The sequence below is a fragment of the Pezoporus occidentalis genome, unplaced genomic scaffold (assembly GCF_034315485.1).
Source record: "Pezoporus occidentalis ecotype Australia unplaced genomic scaffold, CSIRO_AGI_Poc_V1 ctg62, whole genome shotgun sequence".
Lineage (NCBI taxonomy): Eukaryota > Metazoa > Chordata > Aves > Psittaciformes > Psittacidae > Pezoporus > Pezoporus occidentalis.
Genome location: NW_026915966.1, coordinates 1,859,863 through 1,880,880, shown reverse-complemented (window position 1 = coordinate 1,880,880; position 21,018 = coordinate 1,859,863). Strand labels below are relative to the sequence as shown.

General features: G+C 39.0%; 1 protein-coding gene across 3 annotated transcripts in view; it reads left to right on the top strand.

Moving 5' to 3' along the window:
• TBCD (tubulin folding cofactor D) overlaps positions 1–21,018 on the top strand; it is a 122,486-nt gene that overhangs the window by 50,597 nt on the left and 50,871 nt on the right. For all 3 annotated transcript variants that reach the window (XM_062639750.1, XM_062639752.1, XM_062639751.1), the window contains 4 exons: positions 2,904–3,060; positions 12,121–12,178; positions 17,475–17,504; positions 20,829–20,914. In XM_062639750.1, the coding sequence (XP_062495734.1) occupies positions 2,904–3,060; positions 12,121–12,178; positions 17,475–17,504; positions 20,829–20,914 (331 nt within the window). The remainder of the gene's footprint in view (positions 1–2,903; positions 3,061–12,120; positions 12,179–17,474; positions 17,505–20,828; positions 20,915–21,018) is intronic.

Genomic DNA, 21,018 nt, shown 5'->3' with positions numbered 1-21,018 from the left:
AGCGTTCACAGCCCTAAACAGGTGGATATTGTTTTAATAATTTGGTTGAGAGTGGACTTTATCCTCTGGTTCTAATGGCAAACTTCTCATAGAGATGTGTGAAATAAATGGTAATTTTTCAAGTAACAGTTCAGATCTTCTCCTTGTTGTATCTCCCATCCTCCTACTTTTAAGTAAAAAGCATGTGCATTAATTCAAAAATAAATTAATCTCTGCCCTTCATCTGAAATCAGTTTATTCTGGAAGGTTCTTTTCTAAAGCTTTTTTAAAAAAAAAAAAAAATTTGTGGTAGTTTTTATTTTTCTTTTTTATTATTTTAATAAAGATTTTAGGCACGAATTTGCCGTTTTCAAATCTGAAAAATAAAATAATGCAGAGCAGCACAGAACGACACTGTGCTCATGCTGAATATTTGAGAGGTAATTATAATGAATTGAACTTGCATAACAGATACAAAATGCAGATACTGACTTAGCACTGCAGGTGGTTTTGTCTGTAGTGCTCCTTCATGGCTTCCTGCAGCCAGGCTCTCCTAACCCTGCAGGAAGCCATAGCAGAAGAAAACCTGCATTGTGTTTGAGTAACTCTAGGGTAAAGAAGGAAACAAAACTTGGAATTTTTGGTAGTTTTTCTTTGGGGGTTTTATTACTCTTAAATACCAACAGGAAATGTAATGCTGGGCTTAATTTTTCAAACTCAGGAATATTTGCCAGGAGCAATTTTATATAGTATTTCCCATAGTCCACAGTTCACCAGTAAATACTCAACCAGTCATAGCACAAAAACTTTAGCAGATGACCCCTAGATCAGCATTTTCCTTCTTGTTGTTATGGTTGGGTATGGCCCGTACTGATGCATACTTCACTTTGTTTTCCCTGTTTCTTCCACCTTCTAAACCTCCACTTTTGTGTCGTTCTTTTCCATTATCCCCTCTAGCTCTCCAGACGTCACAGTCGCATTGTTTCTCCGGCAGCACCAGTGCTTTGAGTCCCAGACACAGCAGTAGGACATCAAAGAGGTGTGAGGCCAAAGGCCTGCTTTGGGAGAGAGAGAAAAGCTTGAGTTGTTTGGAATAGTAGTGCTGCTGCTCCTGGCGTTATCTTAGTGTCTGCTATTACAGACACTTGGCAGCAGCATCTCTGTTTTAGACTGACCCTAAAAATCCAGGTGCTCTTTGGTGTCATCCCTAGCATTTTGGAAATTAATGCCCTGAGTTGAAAAATCATGTGTGTTTTTTCTTTCATACACATAGTACAAGTGTGAGGAGCTGCCTGTGGATCCTTTTCCCCCTGGCCTTCAGTGCCCAGGGATGAGTGTGTTCACAGCTGGCTAAGACAGCTGGAGTCCTCATCCTGTGCTGAAGGAAAGCAGCAGCTTTGCAAAGTTGCCTTTGGCGTCTGTTGTAGTGTTCCTGTGGAACCAGCAAATTCCATTTTTTTCTCATCAGTTGATGCAGCATTTCTCAAAACAGGCTAGTCAACATTTCTGAAGATTTTTATTGCAGTTTCTTTCAGAACTGGGAAGTTCCCAAAACCCCATCCATCCACCCTTGCTGTATCATTTCTCCTGAATGGGAATTGCCTTTTTTTTCCCATGTAGTGCTTGTGCTCCTTAAAGTCTTATCTTGTCCATCCCAATAAAGACTGCTTTATTTTCTTTAGGTTAAAATAAATTTAAATGGCATTTTGACACTTCCCTGCTCCAGTTGTGGTGCATATCTCTTTGTTTAAAGCAGCAGGCATGCAGTGATGAATTGTACATTGAAGTTTTAATTGTTTTGTGATTATATCCACTCAGGTATATCAGGTACAGTTTGCTAATGATACACAGTTCAGTGATCCCATTTCTTGTTCAATGGGATCACCTTTTGACAAGTATTTTCTAGGGAAAAAAAGGTGCATTTGATGAATTTGATACAAGAAAGAAAATCAAGAAATTGTTTCTTTTTTTCTAGAGGCTGTTGTTTCTACAGACATTATTCATTTATTAAAGACATACCATCTAGAGAGATGTATTCAAATTATGTATCTGGATTTGCAGATACCAGAAGAAATCCCTCTGGGGAGCCTTGCAGACTTGTAGTATTTCTCAAACTGCAGCAGTATGTTACTAGAGCTGTGTAAGAGAATTCTTTAAGTTTTTGAAAGCTCTTTCATCTGTAGAAAAGCATTATTGACTTTGGCAGTTTTGATGAGGATATAAGCATGAAAGTGAAAATCTTAATCTACTTGTTTTCCCAAGTTTATTTTTGTCACTTCCTTGTGATAACACTACTTGTGTTACAAGGCCTTTCTGATAAAATCCTGGGGTTTTAATTTGCCTTTACTTCTGTTTTACTACACTGCATTCACTTTTTTTCCCCACTTCACCAGTATTGTATGGTTCCAGTGCTCAGACCAGGCTTACACTCCGCAAGTGCTTTCCCTCTGGTGCTCCCTCAACTACCTGTGCACAGAGACATATGTTCTGAGGTCTCTGGCTTTTAGGCCTTTATTGGCTAAAATGTACTCAATTCAGGATTGCTCAGGTTGTCCATTAAATCAGGAAACAGTGCTTGATATGTGCGTTTCTAAGAGCTGCCTTGGGCAAGTTGGCTATTGTATCAATATGATAATAAATGCTATCAGTATTACTTATGTAACTCACATACTTTAATCTTCATTGAATTATATGTGAAGGAAATGAAAAAATAAACTGCTGCTGACAAAGAAATCAAATAGTGTATTAAAAAGCAACTCTTCTTTCTAATCAACTTCAAAATGAGTGTGTATTACGAGCCATGCTTTCTTTCCTGTCAGAACACACAACTCCGCCCTCTGTTCTCTGAATGCTCTTTACCTCTTTTTTTTGGTTCACTGTATGGTCCTAATTGCTGCTTTTGTCCATTTCCTTTAATTTCACAGTTGTTCCTGTCATTTTGAGAGCGCTGACATATGATGAGAAGCGGGGGGCATGCAGCGTGGGCTCCAATGTGAGAGATGCTGCCTGCTATGTGTGCTGGGCCTTCGCTCGTGCTTATGATCCTGCAGAACTCATACCATTTATTAATCAGATTTCAAGGTAAGTTGTGGCAACAGGAAACTGAGTTAATGTTTAAAATCTGTTCAAAATTAGGAAGGAATTAGACATGAATAGTCTCATTCTGTAGCTTCTAGAAGTTAATATCTAGGAGTCTAATGCTCTATTTATGACATTTAAAGTTAGTGATACAAAAGTGAAACATTAATTTGAGGGGCAATACCTTCACAGAGATTTTATTATCACTAATAAGACATTTCAATTCAGAAATACGAGGGGTTTTTTCCTCTTTTGATATCCTCTATTTTTATAGAGTACCTCAGTCCTGAATGACCAGCGTGCTAAACTCTGCTTACAGTTGAATAGAAGCGCATGCATGTACTTCTCTTTCAATCTGTGGTTTCTGTTACAAAAGACTTTAGAAAGTAAGATTTTCCAAAGATTTCCAAATCAGGGTCTGTGATACTCCAAGAGTGAACTAGAACTTGGTGCAGCTTTTCCCTTAATACGAGATGACATTTTTGCAGATCCAAACTGTGTTTACCTTTTTTCTTTCATCTTGTGCTTTTCTTCCTATTTCTTGTGAGATTCTCTCTTTAGCATTTAGTCATTTTCTTGGCAGCACACTGGCTGACATTTCAAGGTGTCTTTAATGGGTCAATTGCACTGTAAACACAAAGAGGTAGCTTCTAACAGTTTCTTGGCAGTCTTTTAGTACAACCATTGATAGCAGCAACTCAGGATTCTTTGTCTCCGCTGGAGGGGTTTGATCAGTAGTCATTTAGTATTATCTTTAAAGAAAAAAAAAAAACAAACCCAAAACTTGGACTGTACAGTGATTTGTGGTCCTGGGTATCTGATGTCTGACTCAATTTCTAGGGGCTCCCCTGCTTCCAGACTGCTGACAGAACTGTTTCAGTCTCATCCAAAAAGCCTTGTTTGGGAATGCAGAATTACTTACTTAGCAGATTCCCAAAGAATATGTGCCTTTTTCTTCTCTAAAAACTATTTAAAATGTTTTTGGGGGCAGACTGTAAGCTTTACAGTCTGTACACTGTGCCGTTTCTGGTCTCTGCTGTTCTTCATCCTTGTATCTTCACTTTCCAGTGCTGGTCCTTTAACGCAGGGTCACACAACAACGTCTCTTATCTGTGTGGTGCTTGCTTCTGGGGTTTTTTGAGACCTTGATAAAATCTTTCTGTCTAAAAACCTGCTGTCAAATTTCTTGAGGCCAAATGCTGTTTTTCTTCTTTTTGTCTTAAGCTGTCATGTCTTTTCTCCAAAGGGAGCAGACAGAAATGTTCTAAGACATCTTAGCCTTGTGTCTCTGCTAAAGCAGTTTCATGTTTTAATGATGTTTCATCTACAGTAGCATAAATACTAAAGGAGAAGAGTACTGTAACAGCAGGCTGTGCTAGAACATGATGCCATCCACTGTTGCTGGATGACTTTCAGAAAGAGAATACAGTGCTGCAGAATAGACCTGCTTCAGTTAAGCATGCTAGAAAAAGTGATACTTGCCATAGTAAGTTATTAAATATTTTATTTTAAAGAGTCACATGTAATTCCCTTCTAGCTGAGTTCATGGTAAATTATATATTGTAAGAAATTCTTAAGCTTGTTCCTTGTGAAACTTAAAAAAGCCTAAGTGCAAGTGTGTTAGCCTTCTATTTATCAGAATCCTGATCTGTTTATCAGGATTTTTCTTCTGGTCATGATGCTTTGAGCAGTATATTTCTCCTTTCACCCTACCATGGTGCAGAACAATGTTGTTGTCCATACGTTAGGTGCAGTCTCACCAGTCTGATTTTTCAGGGTTTGTGGTGTTTTCTTTAATGTCACAGAGCTGAGAGTGGGAACTCATGGACAGGTGTGAAGGAGGTTGTGTTTCTGAAGAAGCTCCTGTCTTTTAGTTTTCAGACTGTTCTGGAAGCAAACTGTTCTTTTCTTTTTAGGAAAATGTCAAGTGAAAATAGTTGCAAACTGCTCCCTATGGCAGTAATAACCTGTACCGCTGTGGCTGTGCCAGCTATGACAACTTCAGTTGTTTGGAATAAGTTGGTGGAGCAGAGAGAAACACGGGGTGGACAGCAAGGGGGAAGCTGAAAATTGCATATGAGCAATTGTAAGGTGGTGTGGTTTGTATATGCTTAGTTTTCTAACAAAGCTGAACGGTATTTTTACAAGTATTCATGCAATACTAAGGCTTTACTTAAAAATCTTTATAGTTCTGTTGGCCATAGCTTTTCTAAATATAATCAACTCTTGAAGGCAGAATTGCCACTCCAAAGAGAAACGGTGGAAAAAAAATATTCAAATAAAGGATGACACACAGTTTCACCTATTGTGTCAGCAAGCCCATAATTACATACAGCCTTTTTTTAAATCTAGCCTTAGGTGTGTCACTGTTTTACTTAAAGAAGAGTCATACTTCTAGCCACAAGCGAATTGTTGCTACCCTGAAAAAATGCAGAACTCAGCATCTTGAAGCAAAGTACATAATATCCATTGTGAGCTGAATTACACAGCAAAATCGTCTGCCTATAGACGAATGCAAACTATTAGATTCTTAGAGAAAAGTAAGAAATTGTTTATGTGAAAGGAAGATACCACCTCCTTAAGAGAACATAATGAGTGACTGCGATCCTGAACTGTTTGCTTTGTCTTGGTGCTAGAAATTGCAAAGGATTTACCCTTCATTCACTGTCTTTAATGCTGCTGTTTGCCTGGCTGAAGGAGCACAGGTTGTGCAGAACTTGGAGCATACAGGGATGGTTGCTATGCTCAGACTCGAAATGCAAGCAGTAATTGTGGTAGAGAAAGCACGCTGGTGGTGACTGGAAGTTGCTGTGTTAGACAGTGAGCTGCTTCATGGCTTCCTGCTTCATGTCATGGCCTTTGGCACATGTTGCTGTGTCTTGGCGGAAGGCTCACTTGAGTATCAAAATACCCAAGTAGTGTGTTACTTAAACTGGGTCCTGCCCCACAACGTGTTCAGACTGTGGTACAGTAGGGACAAGGCAAAGTTGTGTCATCATGTAATGGAAAGACATTGTTTTCTGTGGTTTTGGTAGTTAAGGGACATATACGTTTCACTTTTGACTCGTGAAAAATCACCTTGAACTCCATAAAATAGTATTTTTTTAGTAAAATTTATGATGGTTTTAAAAGAAATACCTGTCTCCATATTCAGTAATAGCTGTTTCTTCTCTTCATTCTCATGAATATTCTGTTGTTAGGTGCTGAAATTATCAGCATATTGAAGTTACAAATGTAGATTGCTGTAAATCAGTAGCAGTCCTTCCCCTTTCTGACCTTACTGCTCTGCTTTTGAGGGGAAAAAGAAAAAAGAGACCACTTACTAGAAATAATCAGCTGAGAGTATTTCTAATAACACTTGTATTTTGTCAGTATGTTTTCCCTATCCTTATTTCAGCAAGATGCACTTACTCACATTTGCTTATTTATTTTATAGAGTCTCGTTAAACTGGTTTCTAAACCCTTGCCTGATCTATTCAAACTGCAGGACCACAGAAAGAAAATTCTTGGCAAAGCAGATGAAACTTCACTTTCATTGCAGGGTGACCTTACTACGTTTTGAAGTGCATGTACTGAAGTTGCTGTTCAAGCATATCTTTATGAGAACGCTACTTCACCAGGATTTTTTTTCTCTCCATGCACACTCTCTCTTTAAGCTCACCTATGAGGAAAGTTAAACATAATTTACTAACTTGGAAATATGGGTAATTTGATTCCTGCCCCCTTGGGTGTGGAAGTTACTGTCTGTAAAGTGGCAGGTGCACACTAAGAAGCTGAGCTGTTTTGTTTAAAACCTAAACAAAAAGGAAAAAGGAAAACATACTTCTCCTCTATTATACAATTATAGCGATTAAATTGTTGCTGGCTATCTTAATTATTGGGAACTGTTGCATAGTCAGAAGGTAGTTTCATTTATCTGTCAGTCAGTGGTGTAGGTAATCAATAACTGAATCGTTATTTAGAAGGATCTAATTGCTATCTCCTGTTCCACAGAGCACTAATACAAGTACAGTGTGTACAGTGTAGGAGTGCAGGCAGCTTTGTTTTCCCTGCGGTGGTGCGTTGTTTCTGGTGGGGGGGGAAGGAAGGTGTGGCTATGGATGAATGATGTAGCTTGCTCCAGGGCAAGATTGTCCTGCAGAATTGGGGAAATCTGAAGCATTGCTTTGAGCTACATCTTGTACCATGATGAAATATTGAGAGGAGCTTTCTTCTTTTATGCATTTGAATGTTGCCTTCAGACGAGAGTTGTGTGCCTAGTGTCTCTTGCATTTGGGTAAAGTTATTTCCTGCAGGGGCATCATATGCTTTTTGGTTTTTTTTAGGGTTTTGTTGTTGTTTTTTGTTTTGTTGTGTTTTTTGTTTTTTTTTAATATCAGCATTTGTAACCCCTGTTGTAAGCATTTTTCTTATTACTCTTTTCTACATTATTATTATTTATTATACATTCATCATTGTACCCCAAAACTTTGCAATAGGAATAACACACTGAACAGCATAGGATGTTGGTTGGCTAGCAGAAGGTGGAAGAGCTCAGCATGAGCTGGGTTAGAGGGCCTGTCAGTATATGCAGTGTACAAGTGGGCATGGTCACTGCATTTCTCCTTTTCTTCAGACTTTCTCCTTGCTTAGGCAGCCAGGAGGAATTAAATCTGAGCCTGTTGTCTGGAGGGCTTTATCCCCTGGCAGTGCTGACTGAAGAGGTTCCCTGCCTGCTCCTTCACCTGCCTTGCCCTGCAGTTGAGCATAGCACAGCTCAGTGTGATAAATGAATGGGGGAGTTTTTATGGGTTTTCAAAAAAGCTAGCAAAAGGAAAATTAATTGAGCCTAGATCTGTTCTTCTCATGCAGCTCACTGTGTACCCGTTCCAGCTGGAGCACTGGCATGAGTGAAGAAGTGCAGGAAGGGCTGTCTGCAGCAGCAGCCTGCACAGATTCAGGGCTGACTCTGGTCTTGACTCTTTTTTAACTTGCTTGGATTGTTCATTTCTCATGATGCTTATTATGCCTTCCCTTCCTGACTGCATAGCAGGGAGGAGAGATTTCTGTCTTCTTACAATTTCGACTTTTCCCTTTTTTGGGCTCAGGAAGGAAATTCTGGTTTTGTGCCAAGTTGGCAAGAGCTTTGAGAGTTTATGTTTTCTCCTTCCCGCAGCTTTGGGGTGGTGTGCTTGAATTAATAGCAGCAAATTCTCAGGGGTTAGCAACAGGATAAGATTCTTGCAGCTTGTGACTAGTATAGACTAGAAGTGCCTGCTACGAGTGATAAAGGAAATTCAGATTTATTGTCTGTTACATCTGGCACTCATAGGGAGAGGGTAACCTGATATTCCTGTGTTCTGATGTCTATCACCTGGCTGGCCTCGGCTCTTGTCTTTCTGCCTAGTTGGGAAGGTAATGAAATAGGTGTTGGGTGAGGAAGTGAGCCAGTAGCGTGCTTTGGGTCCTTTAACTTTCCCTGAAGCCAGTTAAATGGGGACTTGAGGGAGAGGGGAAGGGATAGGGGAGAAAGGATTATTAGGTGACTGATAGAATGGCAACTTGCTTTTTAAAGTCTGTTTACGTTTATTGTGCGCTTAGCCTGTATGCATGACAAGCAGCTAAATATACCTCAAGGAACTACAAAAGGTGTTTCATAGAGACTGCAAGATGCAAAGCCACTCTTTGCTTTACCTGTTAGCAGTCAGGTGTGGTACATTTCAGGCAAGTCAAGACATGATCCTTTAACTGGCTTGAAAAAATATCCCACTTTGTTTGACATAAACAGTTTCTTTATGTTAGGAAATCATGGTGGAGTATCACATAAACTCCCACGACAAAGCAGATAGGTGAAGACACCTTAGACATGTTTCATCTTCAGCACGTTGCTTTCCTTCCTAATCCCTGTGTTACTCCAGACTGTGCCTGCATTTTCAAATAGGAATGAACTTGAAACAAGTATTTGTGTAGTTTGATAAGTTTAAAATACTTATATTAAAAGGCTTAATATAAAACAGTGACTACAGTATGATTTATGAATATAATTGGGCTACAGGGGCAATTACAAAATTCTTGGGGTTTTTTATTTTCCTTTTCTTAAACACAGTATTCAGTTGCAGCATTGAATAACTCTGGTGGCATCACATGGGCAGTATGTTGTTTTGCTGGTTTAGTATACAGGTTTGTCTTAAGGAGACAGAGAATAAGGAAAAATGGAAAAGCTGAACTCCTGTTGTGTATAATAACCTGAACCTGTTTTCCATTCTATTTAACGAACCACATTTTAAGTTTACATGCGAAATTCAAAAAGCAGTATTTATCTCCAGTGATGTTCTTGTAACATTTCCAGTTGTAAAAGATCCTGCAGTCTTTTCAATCAGTGTTTTAATATTTAGCATGTATGTTCTTACACTTATCCCTAAGTATCTCTTTTGGGCCACAAGACAACGACTTGGAAGGATTTTGGTCTATCCCAGCCCAGCTCTTCTGAAATACTCTGTAACATTTAACTTGAGGGTACCTTTGACACAGTAAAGAGCAACGCTCTGCATTTGAGCTTCCTGGCTTGTTTTGCTGTAATACTGCATAATTGATGCAATAATGTCTTATCATATAGTCCATATAATCGGAAAGTTAAGGCAGAAATATGCTTCTTTTTGGTTTTTAGGGTGATTTTCATCTGATTCCTTAGTTTTGAATGTACTATTATTAAAAAGGCTTAGAGGAGCTAAATCATTCATATCATTAAAACTATGTAATTCTAAAATGTCCTTTCAAAGTTAATTTTTAGGTTTCTCTGTACCCCAGAGAACAAAATTAGCAGACATTGTATGAAGAAGATATGTCTGGCCCAGCACTTTTCAACAGTTAGCAATGGCTGCTGCTTCCTAATGGAATGCTTCCTAAACATTCCCTCTCCCAATCACTGCTGTTTGAATGACCTCCTTCTGTCTTGTAGTGACCTAATGTCTTTGTGGCAGAGAGGAATTGCTCATGCAGGTAGCAATAAGAAGGCATTAACTGTCTTTAGAACAAATTATTGAGGTTTATTTTCCTTTCATTCTTGCTTTCTGTCTCTTGTTTTCCTTAATGGAGATGAACTGAAATTACAGAGGCAACACTGATTGTGCAATTCAGCGAGTTTTAACAACACAGTATTCTTCACTGGAGGAAACTGATAGCCACTACCCAGGAAAGTTTGATATTATCAGTGTAATTAATATCTTTATGCTAAAGCAAAGCTATCTTGGATTTACTTTTCAGCCAGTATTTATTTCCTCTTTTGCCTGGAGTCAATAAATAATGTAATGAAGAGTTTCAGAGTTTGAAAGGAATAATTTTCTGCTTAAATGATTCTCCTGAAGTGATGTTTATTTGTCACTGAAGTTAATTGAATGCTGGAGGTGGATTTCTAAAGCTTCAGACTTTGTCTCCTGTCTTGGTGGCCAGTGATGAGTGGTGGTCCTCAGGTGTTGGTACTGGGACCAGCACTGTTCAGCACCTTTGTTGGTGACAAGGACAGTAGGATCGATGCATCCACATCAAGTTTACCAGCAATACCAAGCTGTGTGGTGTGATCCATACACTGGAGGGAAGGAATGCAGAGGAACCTGGACAGGCTTGAGAGGTTGCCTTGTGCAAACCTCATGAAGTTCAGCAAGGTCAAATGCAAGCTTCTGAACTTTGGTGAGGGAGGACATTCCCAAGCACAAGTACAGGCTGGGTGGAGTCTGGATTGGGAGCAGCCCTGAGGAGAAGGACTTGGGGGGTGTTGGTCGATGAAAAGCTCGACATGAGTGGGCAGTGTGTGCTTACACCCCAGAAACCATGCATGTCCTGGCCTGCACTGAAAGGAGCATGGTCAATGGTGGTGATTCTCCCTCTCTACTCTGCTCTCATGAGACCCCACCTGGAATATGAGGTCCATGAAGATGCTCCGAGGGCTGGAGCACCTCTTCTGTGGAACCAAGTCTGAGAGAATTGTATTTGTTCAGCCTGGAGAAGAGAAGGCTCTGGGGACCACTTTGAGCAGCTTCCAGTGCATAAACAAGCTGAAAAGAAATCTGGATAGGGATTTTTTACATGAGCATGTAATGATAGGACAAGAGGGAATGGCTTTAAGCTGGAAGAGGGTAGATGAGGGTAGGTGTGATACCCTGAAAGACGGTAGATGAGCTCTTAGGCAGAAGCTCTTCCCTATGCTGAGGGCACGGGCACTGGCACAGGGTGCCCAGAGAAGCTGTGGCTGCCCCATGTTCAAGGCCAGGTTGGACACAGGAGCTTGGAGCAAGCTGCTCTAGTGGAAGGTGTCCCTGCCTGGGGCAGGGGTTGGAACTGGATGAGCTTTAAGTTCCCTTCAACCCAACTGAGTCTGGGATTCCATGATATATTCTGTGTCTTCTCTTGTGTAGCACATTTCTCAAAGCAGTTCTGTTGAGGTACAAGAATTAAACTGTGCAGGGTTACCAGACATTATGCAAATACAAAGAAATAGTTTCATGTAATCATGCCTCTGTAGCTGTAGGTCACTTTAAAGAAAAACTGCTTTGCATTTTATCTTTCAGGTCACTTTTAAGCAGGATTTGCATATTGTTTTCTAATTTTTGTTACTTTACAGGATGCAGTTCTTTTAAGATAGCTGCAGGACTCCATTGCCTGTGCCTTAGATAAGACTTGTTGTGCATTTGGCTATTGAGAAACTGTAATTCCAAGTTTTAATTTGAAATTTCACTGCGTGTACCTCACATGAAAGATGATAGCTATGTCCAAGTTTTAAACTCCTGCTTTATTTAAAACAGAAATCCTTTCTACGCAGTTAAACATATTTGCATACTCCTGCAACTGCTTTGATACAGTAGGATGGCAGTTGTCTGTTTATGCTATGGGAAGTCCACAGCAAACTGAAAAATGAGGAAGTACAAAGTTATTTCAACTGAAATTTTAGTTTAGACTTGTATTAATAAATAGTAACTCCTTAGAGGAAATGCTTTGTGTTCTAGTTGGAAGGCTGAATGTTGAGATGATGGCATTACCCATTTCTTCTCATATTTTTGGTACTAATCCTCAATATTTTTATTTCCTCAGTGCATTGATCATTGCTGCAGTATTTGATCGTGATGTTAATTGCAGAAGAGCTGCTTCTGTAAGTTACCACATTCTTGCTTACGTGCTTCTGTTACTTTTTGGTTTCATGTAATAATGTGTAGACTTAGCTATTTAGAATAACAGTATATAAGCAATTTATTATGTTGTGAGCAAAAAAGTGCTCTTTTACATCCTTTAAGTATGGTGTGAATTTAGATTTAAAATGATATAATCCCCAGATCAGATCCTGATTTATGGCCACAGCTCACAATCAGCTGTATTGTGGTCATAATGGTTAAGATAAAAGTATCAAAGAAAGAGCTATGTCGCATTTTCTAGTCACAGTATCAAAGAGTTGTACATAATATTTAGACACTGGATATTTTTCGTGTCGCTAAGCTGGTTGTGAAGTTCCACTTTCCTAATTGCTCCTCAACTGTAACTCTCTGTAAGTTGAAAATTTCTAGAATAATCTTTTCCTCAAAAGTATTTTCATTTATTGTCTAAAACTCTTTCAGTAGGACTGGGAATTTTTAAAAGGAGGTGACAAATCCCTTAGGAGCAATTGTTATGTAGTTAATCAGGCTGACAGCGAAGTATATTCTGTGGAACCTTTCTGTAGAGAATATTTATGCTGTTGAGAATTGAAAAGAATGTGTTGCTGTTCTTGGGAGAAGCAAGTTTAGGGAGGAGAGAGTATAGAATCTAAGAAGGAAGATTGGGCATCTTCTCTTTGAGGATTTAAGTCAGGGTGCTGTGTATATATTGGACCTGCTTTGGTGAGAACAAAAAAGAAGTGCAAGATGTCTTTTCAACAGATAAAACAAATTCTCTTATGCAAATGTTAAAAACCCCATGTTTTAACTGTGTTAGCACAGGACCAGACGACGTCTGTCAAAGAGCCAGGCGTCTTTGCTCCTAAGAACAAACTTCACTGTGAATGCATAAAACAAAAATATTTAGGCTAAAAAAAGAAGGCAATCTGCAGAATACAAATTGATTAACAAGTCCGTCTTATTTTTTTGACTGCAATTTTGAAAGCTAGTGCATTTATAACATCATAAGGATTTCTCTGGGATACCTGGATAGCATCCTTATTTTTTCTAGCCACACCTCTGCTTGAGAGTTTAAGCTGTTGAATGAAGCTGCAGCATTAATTGCTGAGGAAGTGAGTCAGTTGCTTGTGTAATCATATCACAGATCACTTTGTCTAAATAAGTTAAAACCAAATCATGGAAGCTAAGATGCTGTAGGTCACTGAGTACCGATATAACATGTTCTTCACATACTGTACCACTAATGAGTATGAGCAATGCTACTCTCCCCCAAACTTCAGATTTTGGAAACAGTAGGATTTGTTATTCTTGGCTAATTTAAGTCATTTCAAATAAAATTCTAAGAGGAAAACAAAGGCAGTTTTGCTTTCCTGAGTGCTGTACAAAATGTTAAGGACTATAGACAGTGAAAAGTTAATAATTTATTTGCTTTATAGGTATTATCCTAGGATTTAGATGGTAATATACATAAAGAGGAGAATTCTTTTTGACATGATTGCCACTACCAGTGTTTTGCTTATCTTTAGTGGCTTGATCCAGTTGTCCTGTGTAATATTCATTATGTTTCTGTGCTTAAACGTAAACTGATAGATTGACCATGAAATACAGTGCTAAATCAGGTGCATTTAGTAATGCTGTAAGCTTAGTGGAGATTGTGCTTCCGTATGTCAGATGAGCACAAAATAAGTTTTCTTTTCACTTTCCTCTTCTACTTTAAACCAAGCTATTGAGCATTTTGCAGTGCAGTTATCTCCAGTGAAATTAATCTTTTCATTAGTACATTCTAATATAGTGCTGGTCAAAATTCAGAATGGTTGTTTTGATGGATAGTTGTGAAAGTACTGAAGCCTTTTTCCTGACTATAGAAAGGGAGGCAAAGAAGTATTTTGCATTTACCTGGCATTACTACAGTTTTGAAGAAAAAATACCTGGGAGTCCTAATTATTTCCAGTTATTGCTACAGTTAAATATATATTTAAATAAACATGTTTTACTAGTTTTTCCATCTAATCCAATATGCAGTATGTTCCAGGGCGGAGCACCAATAAAACAAAGGAGCATATAGAGATATTTTGATCCCCGAGGTTAAAGAGAATAAAACAAGGCTGTTCTTTTGAAGCTCCAGAAGCACTCTGAGCTGGCTTTTGCAACTCTTTCATGAATAATCATTATAAGGACTAATCATATGAATAAGTGATCTTGGCTTGGGCTCCATTCAGCTTCTGATGTCTTAAAGGGAGTATATTTTTCCTCTTGATTGGTTGATAGTTTCTTTAAATCATGGCTTAGGAAGTGTTTGAGTGTTTTCTCAGTTTTTGTGGTCATCTTGGTTCTGATAGCATGGAATCTTTAAATGAAGATCTTTGTATCCACTTTTTCCATCTCCAGAAGGGGATCGTGTGAAAAATGTAAACTTATTATTACAAAACAACTGGAACATTTGACCTCTTTTTGGAATTTGCAGTTTTTTAAAAGACTGATTGAAACAGTGGCTTTTTCAGTTATTAAAGAAAATAGAAAAAGAAATATCCTTTGTGGAACAACAAAAAAGTGGTAGAGGAACAAGAAGGGATTTTTGTGAGCATTAAATGAGCTCTAGAAAATTGCCCTTTCACTTGGGTGAACAATATGTTTCATTATTGTCATGTATCTAAGTTACTTTCACAAAGTTTTAACAGAATAATATTGTGGGGATGGTTTTCCCTGCAACTTTTTCTGTTCAAGATACTCCTTCAGACCCAGGAAAAATAACGTACCATATTACACTCTTGTTGCAGGAATTGGGATTAGGTGCTGTTCTTCTCCAGCAGTAATGTGTTTAAATTACCACAGCTGGAACGTGCGTTTTCTACAAAGCCTTCTTAAATCAGTGGTGAATTTTTCCAAATATACCTCTGAACACTCTCAGCTTCTGGGTTTACATTCCTTTGAGGATTTTTTTTTTTATGGTTTTGTTTGAAAATCTTGGTTTTCGTTGTAAATTCCCCCATAATTGGCTGAAAACTTATTTGCAGAAGCAGCACTTTTTAGCTGGAGCTGGAAGAGGTTCATAGTGATGCATAGGAGCCTCCCTCAACTTAAATGACCAGCTGGGAAACAAGTTACTACACAGTTTTAGACTGCAGCTGGAAAATTTGCTAGGTACCATATCCCTCTTCAGTTTTTAATGAATTGTAAATTCGTAACACAGGTGTGGGAATCTGTAACAAACTGATTATTCTTCTCCAAGGCTATTCAATTGGAATCGTCAACAAATATCTTTGCAGCAAGACAGTACTTAATATCTATCTTTGTAAACAGTAGTTGAAGTTGTATGGTTTTTATAGAGAAACTGATCAATTAGGTGTAAATTACCATGCAAGTTAGATGTTTAGAATACATTAGATGAGTGCTGAGTGGTTTTGCCATGCTGCTGGACTGTTCCTTAGATCTTCATGATTTTCTAAGTTAGTTAAAAACCAAAATGGTGACAGAGTGCTGGACATTTAAAATTCCTACCTTAGGCAAACGATCGGTGTGGAATCTTTATGTACAAATCCTGTTTTGCTGCAGCACTGTCTGTAGGCTCCTATACACCTTTTTCAGATGATTTTGCCACAGCGTATTTCAGTCTGAATCCTACGGATGTATTGTAAGTAAAATGAAACTGTCACTGGTTTACAACCAGGTTTAAGTAGTTTGGATATCAAAGTTTCTGATTGAAAAAGAAACGAAACAAAAAAGCTTTAGAGGTTGGTTATCACCGAGGTACTTGTCTGAGCAGTACAATTTTAAAAGAAGTTGTAATGCAGTAATTAAACTATTGAATCCCTTGCATATGATAGTTGAGAGCACCATCCTTGCTGAAACATCCTTATGCTGAGGAAAAACGGCATAAAAGGGGATCTAAAGCTAAAGTGTAAGTAAAAAGAAACAAGTCATGCAGAGTGCCGTGAAACAAGGTTCTGGCAAATCCTGGCTGGGAGCATACATTGGTAGAGACATAAGGAGTGGAAAAACCCCTATGGTAGTAGCTGGGCTGAGGCATACGGTAAAGAACAAGCGCAGGGCATTGCTACAGCTCATGTTCCTGTTCTGAAGGGTGCTTTACGTGTCGCCCAAGGGTGTATCTGTTCTGTGGCACTGCACAGGATGGCCCATGTAGTTCTGCCCGAGGCAATCCCCAACGGGTTAGCTCAGGGGCACTGCTGGCAGCACGGCTGCCGCTGCTAGCGGGCTGAGGTGGGCTCCAGACCCGCTGCAGTGGTGGGCGAGCGGTTTCGAGGCAGCTGGTGCTACGTGTCCTGCAGTGGATGCACTGGGAGCAGGAGCAGAACTAGCCCGGGCAAGTCGACAGGAACTGCAGTCATTATCCTGAGCAGACATCAGCGCAGAAATGCACCGCGAGGCTGGTTTCAGGAGCGCTTGCTTCACCTGTGCTCTGAGCACGCCTGCGCCCTGCACAGGGTGATACCTTGGTGAGCTGACTGAACCTGCTGTTTGTGCAGGTGGATTGCCCCATGCGCACTGTATTTATATAGGGAATACAGAAGCTCTGTCAAAATTCTCGTGGCGTTTTCAGTAAAGAGTGGGACTTCCCCCCTGTATGTTGAACCCCAGCTCTTTTGTTAGTACTTACGAGTCTGTATCCTTTTAAGGAACAAAAAATAGCTGGCTTTTTAGAGATAGGGAGAAAATTGAAGTAGGGAGTTAAGTAGGTTTTGTTCTGTATACCAGGCAAGTAAGGGGTTAACTTTATAGTTGTAGTCATTGCATTTTGCAAGGTTTTGAGTTTATGTTATAGAAAACACAAGAAACAAACATGATTTTGTCTTCAGGTTTTATAATTTCAGTGTTTCAGCATGCTTTCAGGAGTGTATCTTTCAAGTAAGTGTTGCATTCTCAATGGTTTTTGTCTGAAGTTTTCATTGACAAAGAATCACACTTTGCCTACTATTGGCAAATTGAAGCAGTCAGACAAAAGTGAGCTGTCTCCATTTCTGTTGTCCACAGGTATTGACTTTCTGTTCCAGTGTGAAGCCTTGTGTCACTCCTCAAAAGCACTCCTCTGGGTGTGACTGGTTTAATAAACTTGCATTCTTAAACTGCTGTCATGCAGCATATAGCTTTAAGGACACTAGAACATAGAGACGCAGAAACAGAAAAGCCCTGTGGGCTTGTTCTACTGACAAAGCTTACTTTATTTAAAAAAGAAAAGCCATGGGTCATTTATATTGTTGTGTGTTTTGAATTCATCATCTGGTGTTTATCAAAAAGCAAACCTGACTCGTTTTGGTATGTTTGTTCTCTGTTCCTTAGGCTGCCTTCCAGGAGAATGTTGGGAGACAGGTATGGTGACTTTCCTCAATCTTCATTCAGTAGTGCCTCCGAGGTTACTGTAAATGTTTAGTACCCAAAATCAGAATGAGACACTGTGGCTTTGGAGAAATGGAGTAAAAGGATGTCACAAAATAATTATTTTCATTACCAGCAAACAAGTTCTTGTGCAGTTATTTTTCTGAGGTGTGAGGTTTATTTTAGTACTCTAGGTTTGGAAGAAAATGAGCTTTCTGGTAGTTTCCAGTCATTCTGAAAAGCACAATCGGCCTGTATGACAGCTATTGCACACCTTGGAAAGCACAAAGCTCTCAAGGCAGGAAAATCCCAATTTGTTGTATTTTTTTTTTGTATTTAGTTTTGATACAACAGCTGAAGTGTGCTGCACAGTATTTGCTGTGGTTGGCAATGGAACAATGAACTGGGCTTAAGAGTCTTCAACCACTGTTTGCTTTTGCCTGTTGTACACAGTCACAACCACCTAGATATTATAAGAAATCTATTACTTTTGGAGGTACCAAAGTGCTTTGAAAGCAAGTATTGTGGTAGGTTCCTGTGTAACTTAGTGATCTTTAAATAGTGTTCAGATTTGCAACCTCAGAGGAGAAGCACTTAGGGTAAAGACTTGGTTCTCAAAGCTGAATATACAACTTTCAGAGCAAAAAGGGAGGAAATGGTTCAGTTAGTGAATTCTTGTGATAGAGCTGGGCATAAGCATGATTAAAGCAAATTTTGTTATCATTAAACCATTCTTTAAGGTATGTTATTAAAACGCTGCGTAGCTTTCCCTGATACCATTCCTGAAGTTCTCTATTACATGGTTGGGTATTATTCCTTTAGAACTGTGGGTGTTAAGTGATGTGTCCATAACTGGATTGTGTGTTTCTAGATAGAATTAGGTTAATAGCAGAGAAAGGGTGCAAGAAGGCTAGGAGGAAGAGGGCAGTATTTTTGGTGACCTGGCCTAACTGGGTTTGTGATAAGTAGAAGCCAGCATGATTCTTTCCTGGTCTGTAGTTACTGCCCTGGAGAGCTTTAGTCATCACACAGCAACTCAGCCTGATTCCCCTTCATGAGGTAAACACCTTCCTGTGCCTGCAGCTCCAGGTGAGATAGGGCTCCTGGGTCCAGCAGGTTTAGAAATGCTTCCATGTATCCAAAATCTTGTGGAGTACAGTCTATGTTAGTTTATACTCAGGAAGTTTTCTCTTTGACTCTTCTTTGACCTCCAGTTCAAACCTGTCAGCGTTGGTAGAACTCACAACAGTTTTAGATTATATGTCAGCATGTGAAAGAGGAATTTGCAGGGAAATAATAAGCTTCCATGGCATGAAGAATGCTGTCAGTCTCCAGTTGGTTCCTGCAGAAATTCAGAAGTTTTACTTAGTAAACCGTTCATTCCTTACTGCCTAGGAAAAGGGTTACTTCATCAGTGGATACACCCTCTGTAGCTCTTTGCCAGGATGTAATGTGTTGAAAGAGGCACCCTTTCTCTGAATTGGAATGAGCTAAAACATACTCTCCATCTGAAGTAACAACACTGATACTAACTAGGTGGAGAAAAAGTTGACCTCACTTACTTCCTGGTTCCTGCCTGCTCCACCTTTGCAGTTCAGCCTCCCCCAAATCCAAGGGCTTGCTTTTATGGCTGCAGAAAAAGAAACCATGGGAATTTACACTTAGTGTAAATGAAAGCTTTGAAGAAGTTTTTTTAAGCATAGATCATGAGAAATGCACATGCTTCTGGTGAGACTGACTTATTAGAGAAGTGAGATTCAGACAGAATGGAAGCTCTTAGCTTTTCTCCTAGTTCTGGCTCACCTGTTGGCCAGGACCTCTGTACTCAAGAACTTATTGTCAGGAATTCTGCTGTCTCACTGATGTGCACTGTGGCACCGTGACCTTTAGTGAGATGGCATCAAATGGGCACACTTACAGCCAAGTAATGAATAGCAAGGTCCAGCTAGCAGCTAGAATTGAAAGTGTTTAGCTGTGATTTTCCTTATGTACGCTATGTATGCTTTGGTATTTCATTGTCCTTCTTGTTGTTTGGCTATAAATCATACTGAGGTATTTCTTGTGTATATTTTTAACCTTAATCAGTGTTTCATTAGGCTTTTAGAGGGTGCATTCATTTCACCTTTGGGTTATTAGGGCGTGCAGATAGTCTCTTGGCTACTCTGTCTGTCCTTGGTTCAGTAAAACTCGAGGTCTTGGTTTTTTGGACTGTTTGCATTGTTCTTCCCAGAATAAGACCTCTGCAGTAGCTGGCAGCTTCCCACTGCTTGCAGTATATACTTCTTTAATTATTCAGGCTTAGATCTAGAGATATTTTTCTACTATTTTTGCATGGCTGTATCCTAATGTGGAAGGGATGAGTGAGCTGTAAACAAACAAAACTGTATCGCATCCAGAACCTGTACTTCCACATAGCCTTATTGCTTAAATATCATATGATTGTCCCTTTTGTAAGCCACTGTAGTGTCTTTCACTTGGCAGTTTTCCATTTGTACTTAATTATGGTTTGTGGAGGGTATGTTGCCTCCTCCTTTCCAAAACACAGCCTGCTGCGTAGGACTGCATTAAATCAGTCATAGCCAATCAAAATTCTGAATATCTGAATTGTATGGCTTGTATAAAAAAGCAAAAATTTTTTTGTCAATTGCACATTAAGAAATGTATCTTCTAAAACCAGTTTTTTGAGCAGTGATGGCAGAAGTGTGATACTTCTGCAGGGTTCAGTGTTTAAGGCTTTGCTGGGAACTGGTGTTCTTTTTAAAACCAAACTATCCCCAAGTGTTTATTTCATTAATAAGTCATAAAATATATGTAGAAACAAATAGATATAATCGAACTCCCATGTATCCTACATGTGATGCATTTCTTGGTGTCTAAATCTAGTTTTATACTTCATAAAAATGACAGCAGATAGTTGTTCCCTCACATAAACTGAAAACATGTTTACATTGATCTAGACCTTATAGAGAAATCATTTTTTGTGTACATACATAATCATGCTTTCACCAAATGTATATTTGGATATGACTTAAAGGTGTTAAGATAGCTGCTGCATAGTTTATTATCTGCTGCTGTTTACTTTGACTGTTTATCATTGACTCATACGTGAAGCCAGGTATTTTCCTATTTATATATCCAATATCCTGTATATCTTTATTACAAGTGATTTTACTGTAAATTAGGAAATAAATTGGTTGGGTTTTTTTTTCAGGGCTTGGAGAGTAGTAGTGGATGTATTCTCAATAATGTTGCCTGTTTGGGAAGTATTTTAAATAACATTTTGTTATTTTTTTTGCCTTTTCCCTATGATGTTTCTAGGGTACTTTTCCACATGGCATAGACATTCTAACCGCAGCTGATTATTTTGCTGTTGGTAACAGAGTTAACTGTTACCTGACTATAAGGTAAGGTTCCAAGCATTAGTTTTCTTAAACATGAGGGACCTCTTTTACATAATGAAATATTTGTCTGATTGTTCACCTTACTGAACATTGTTTATCACTGTTGT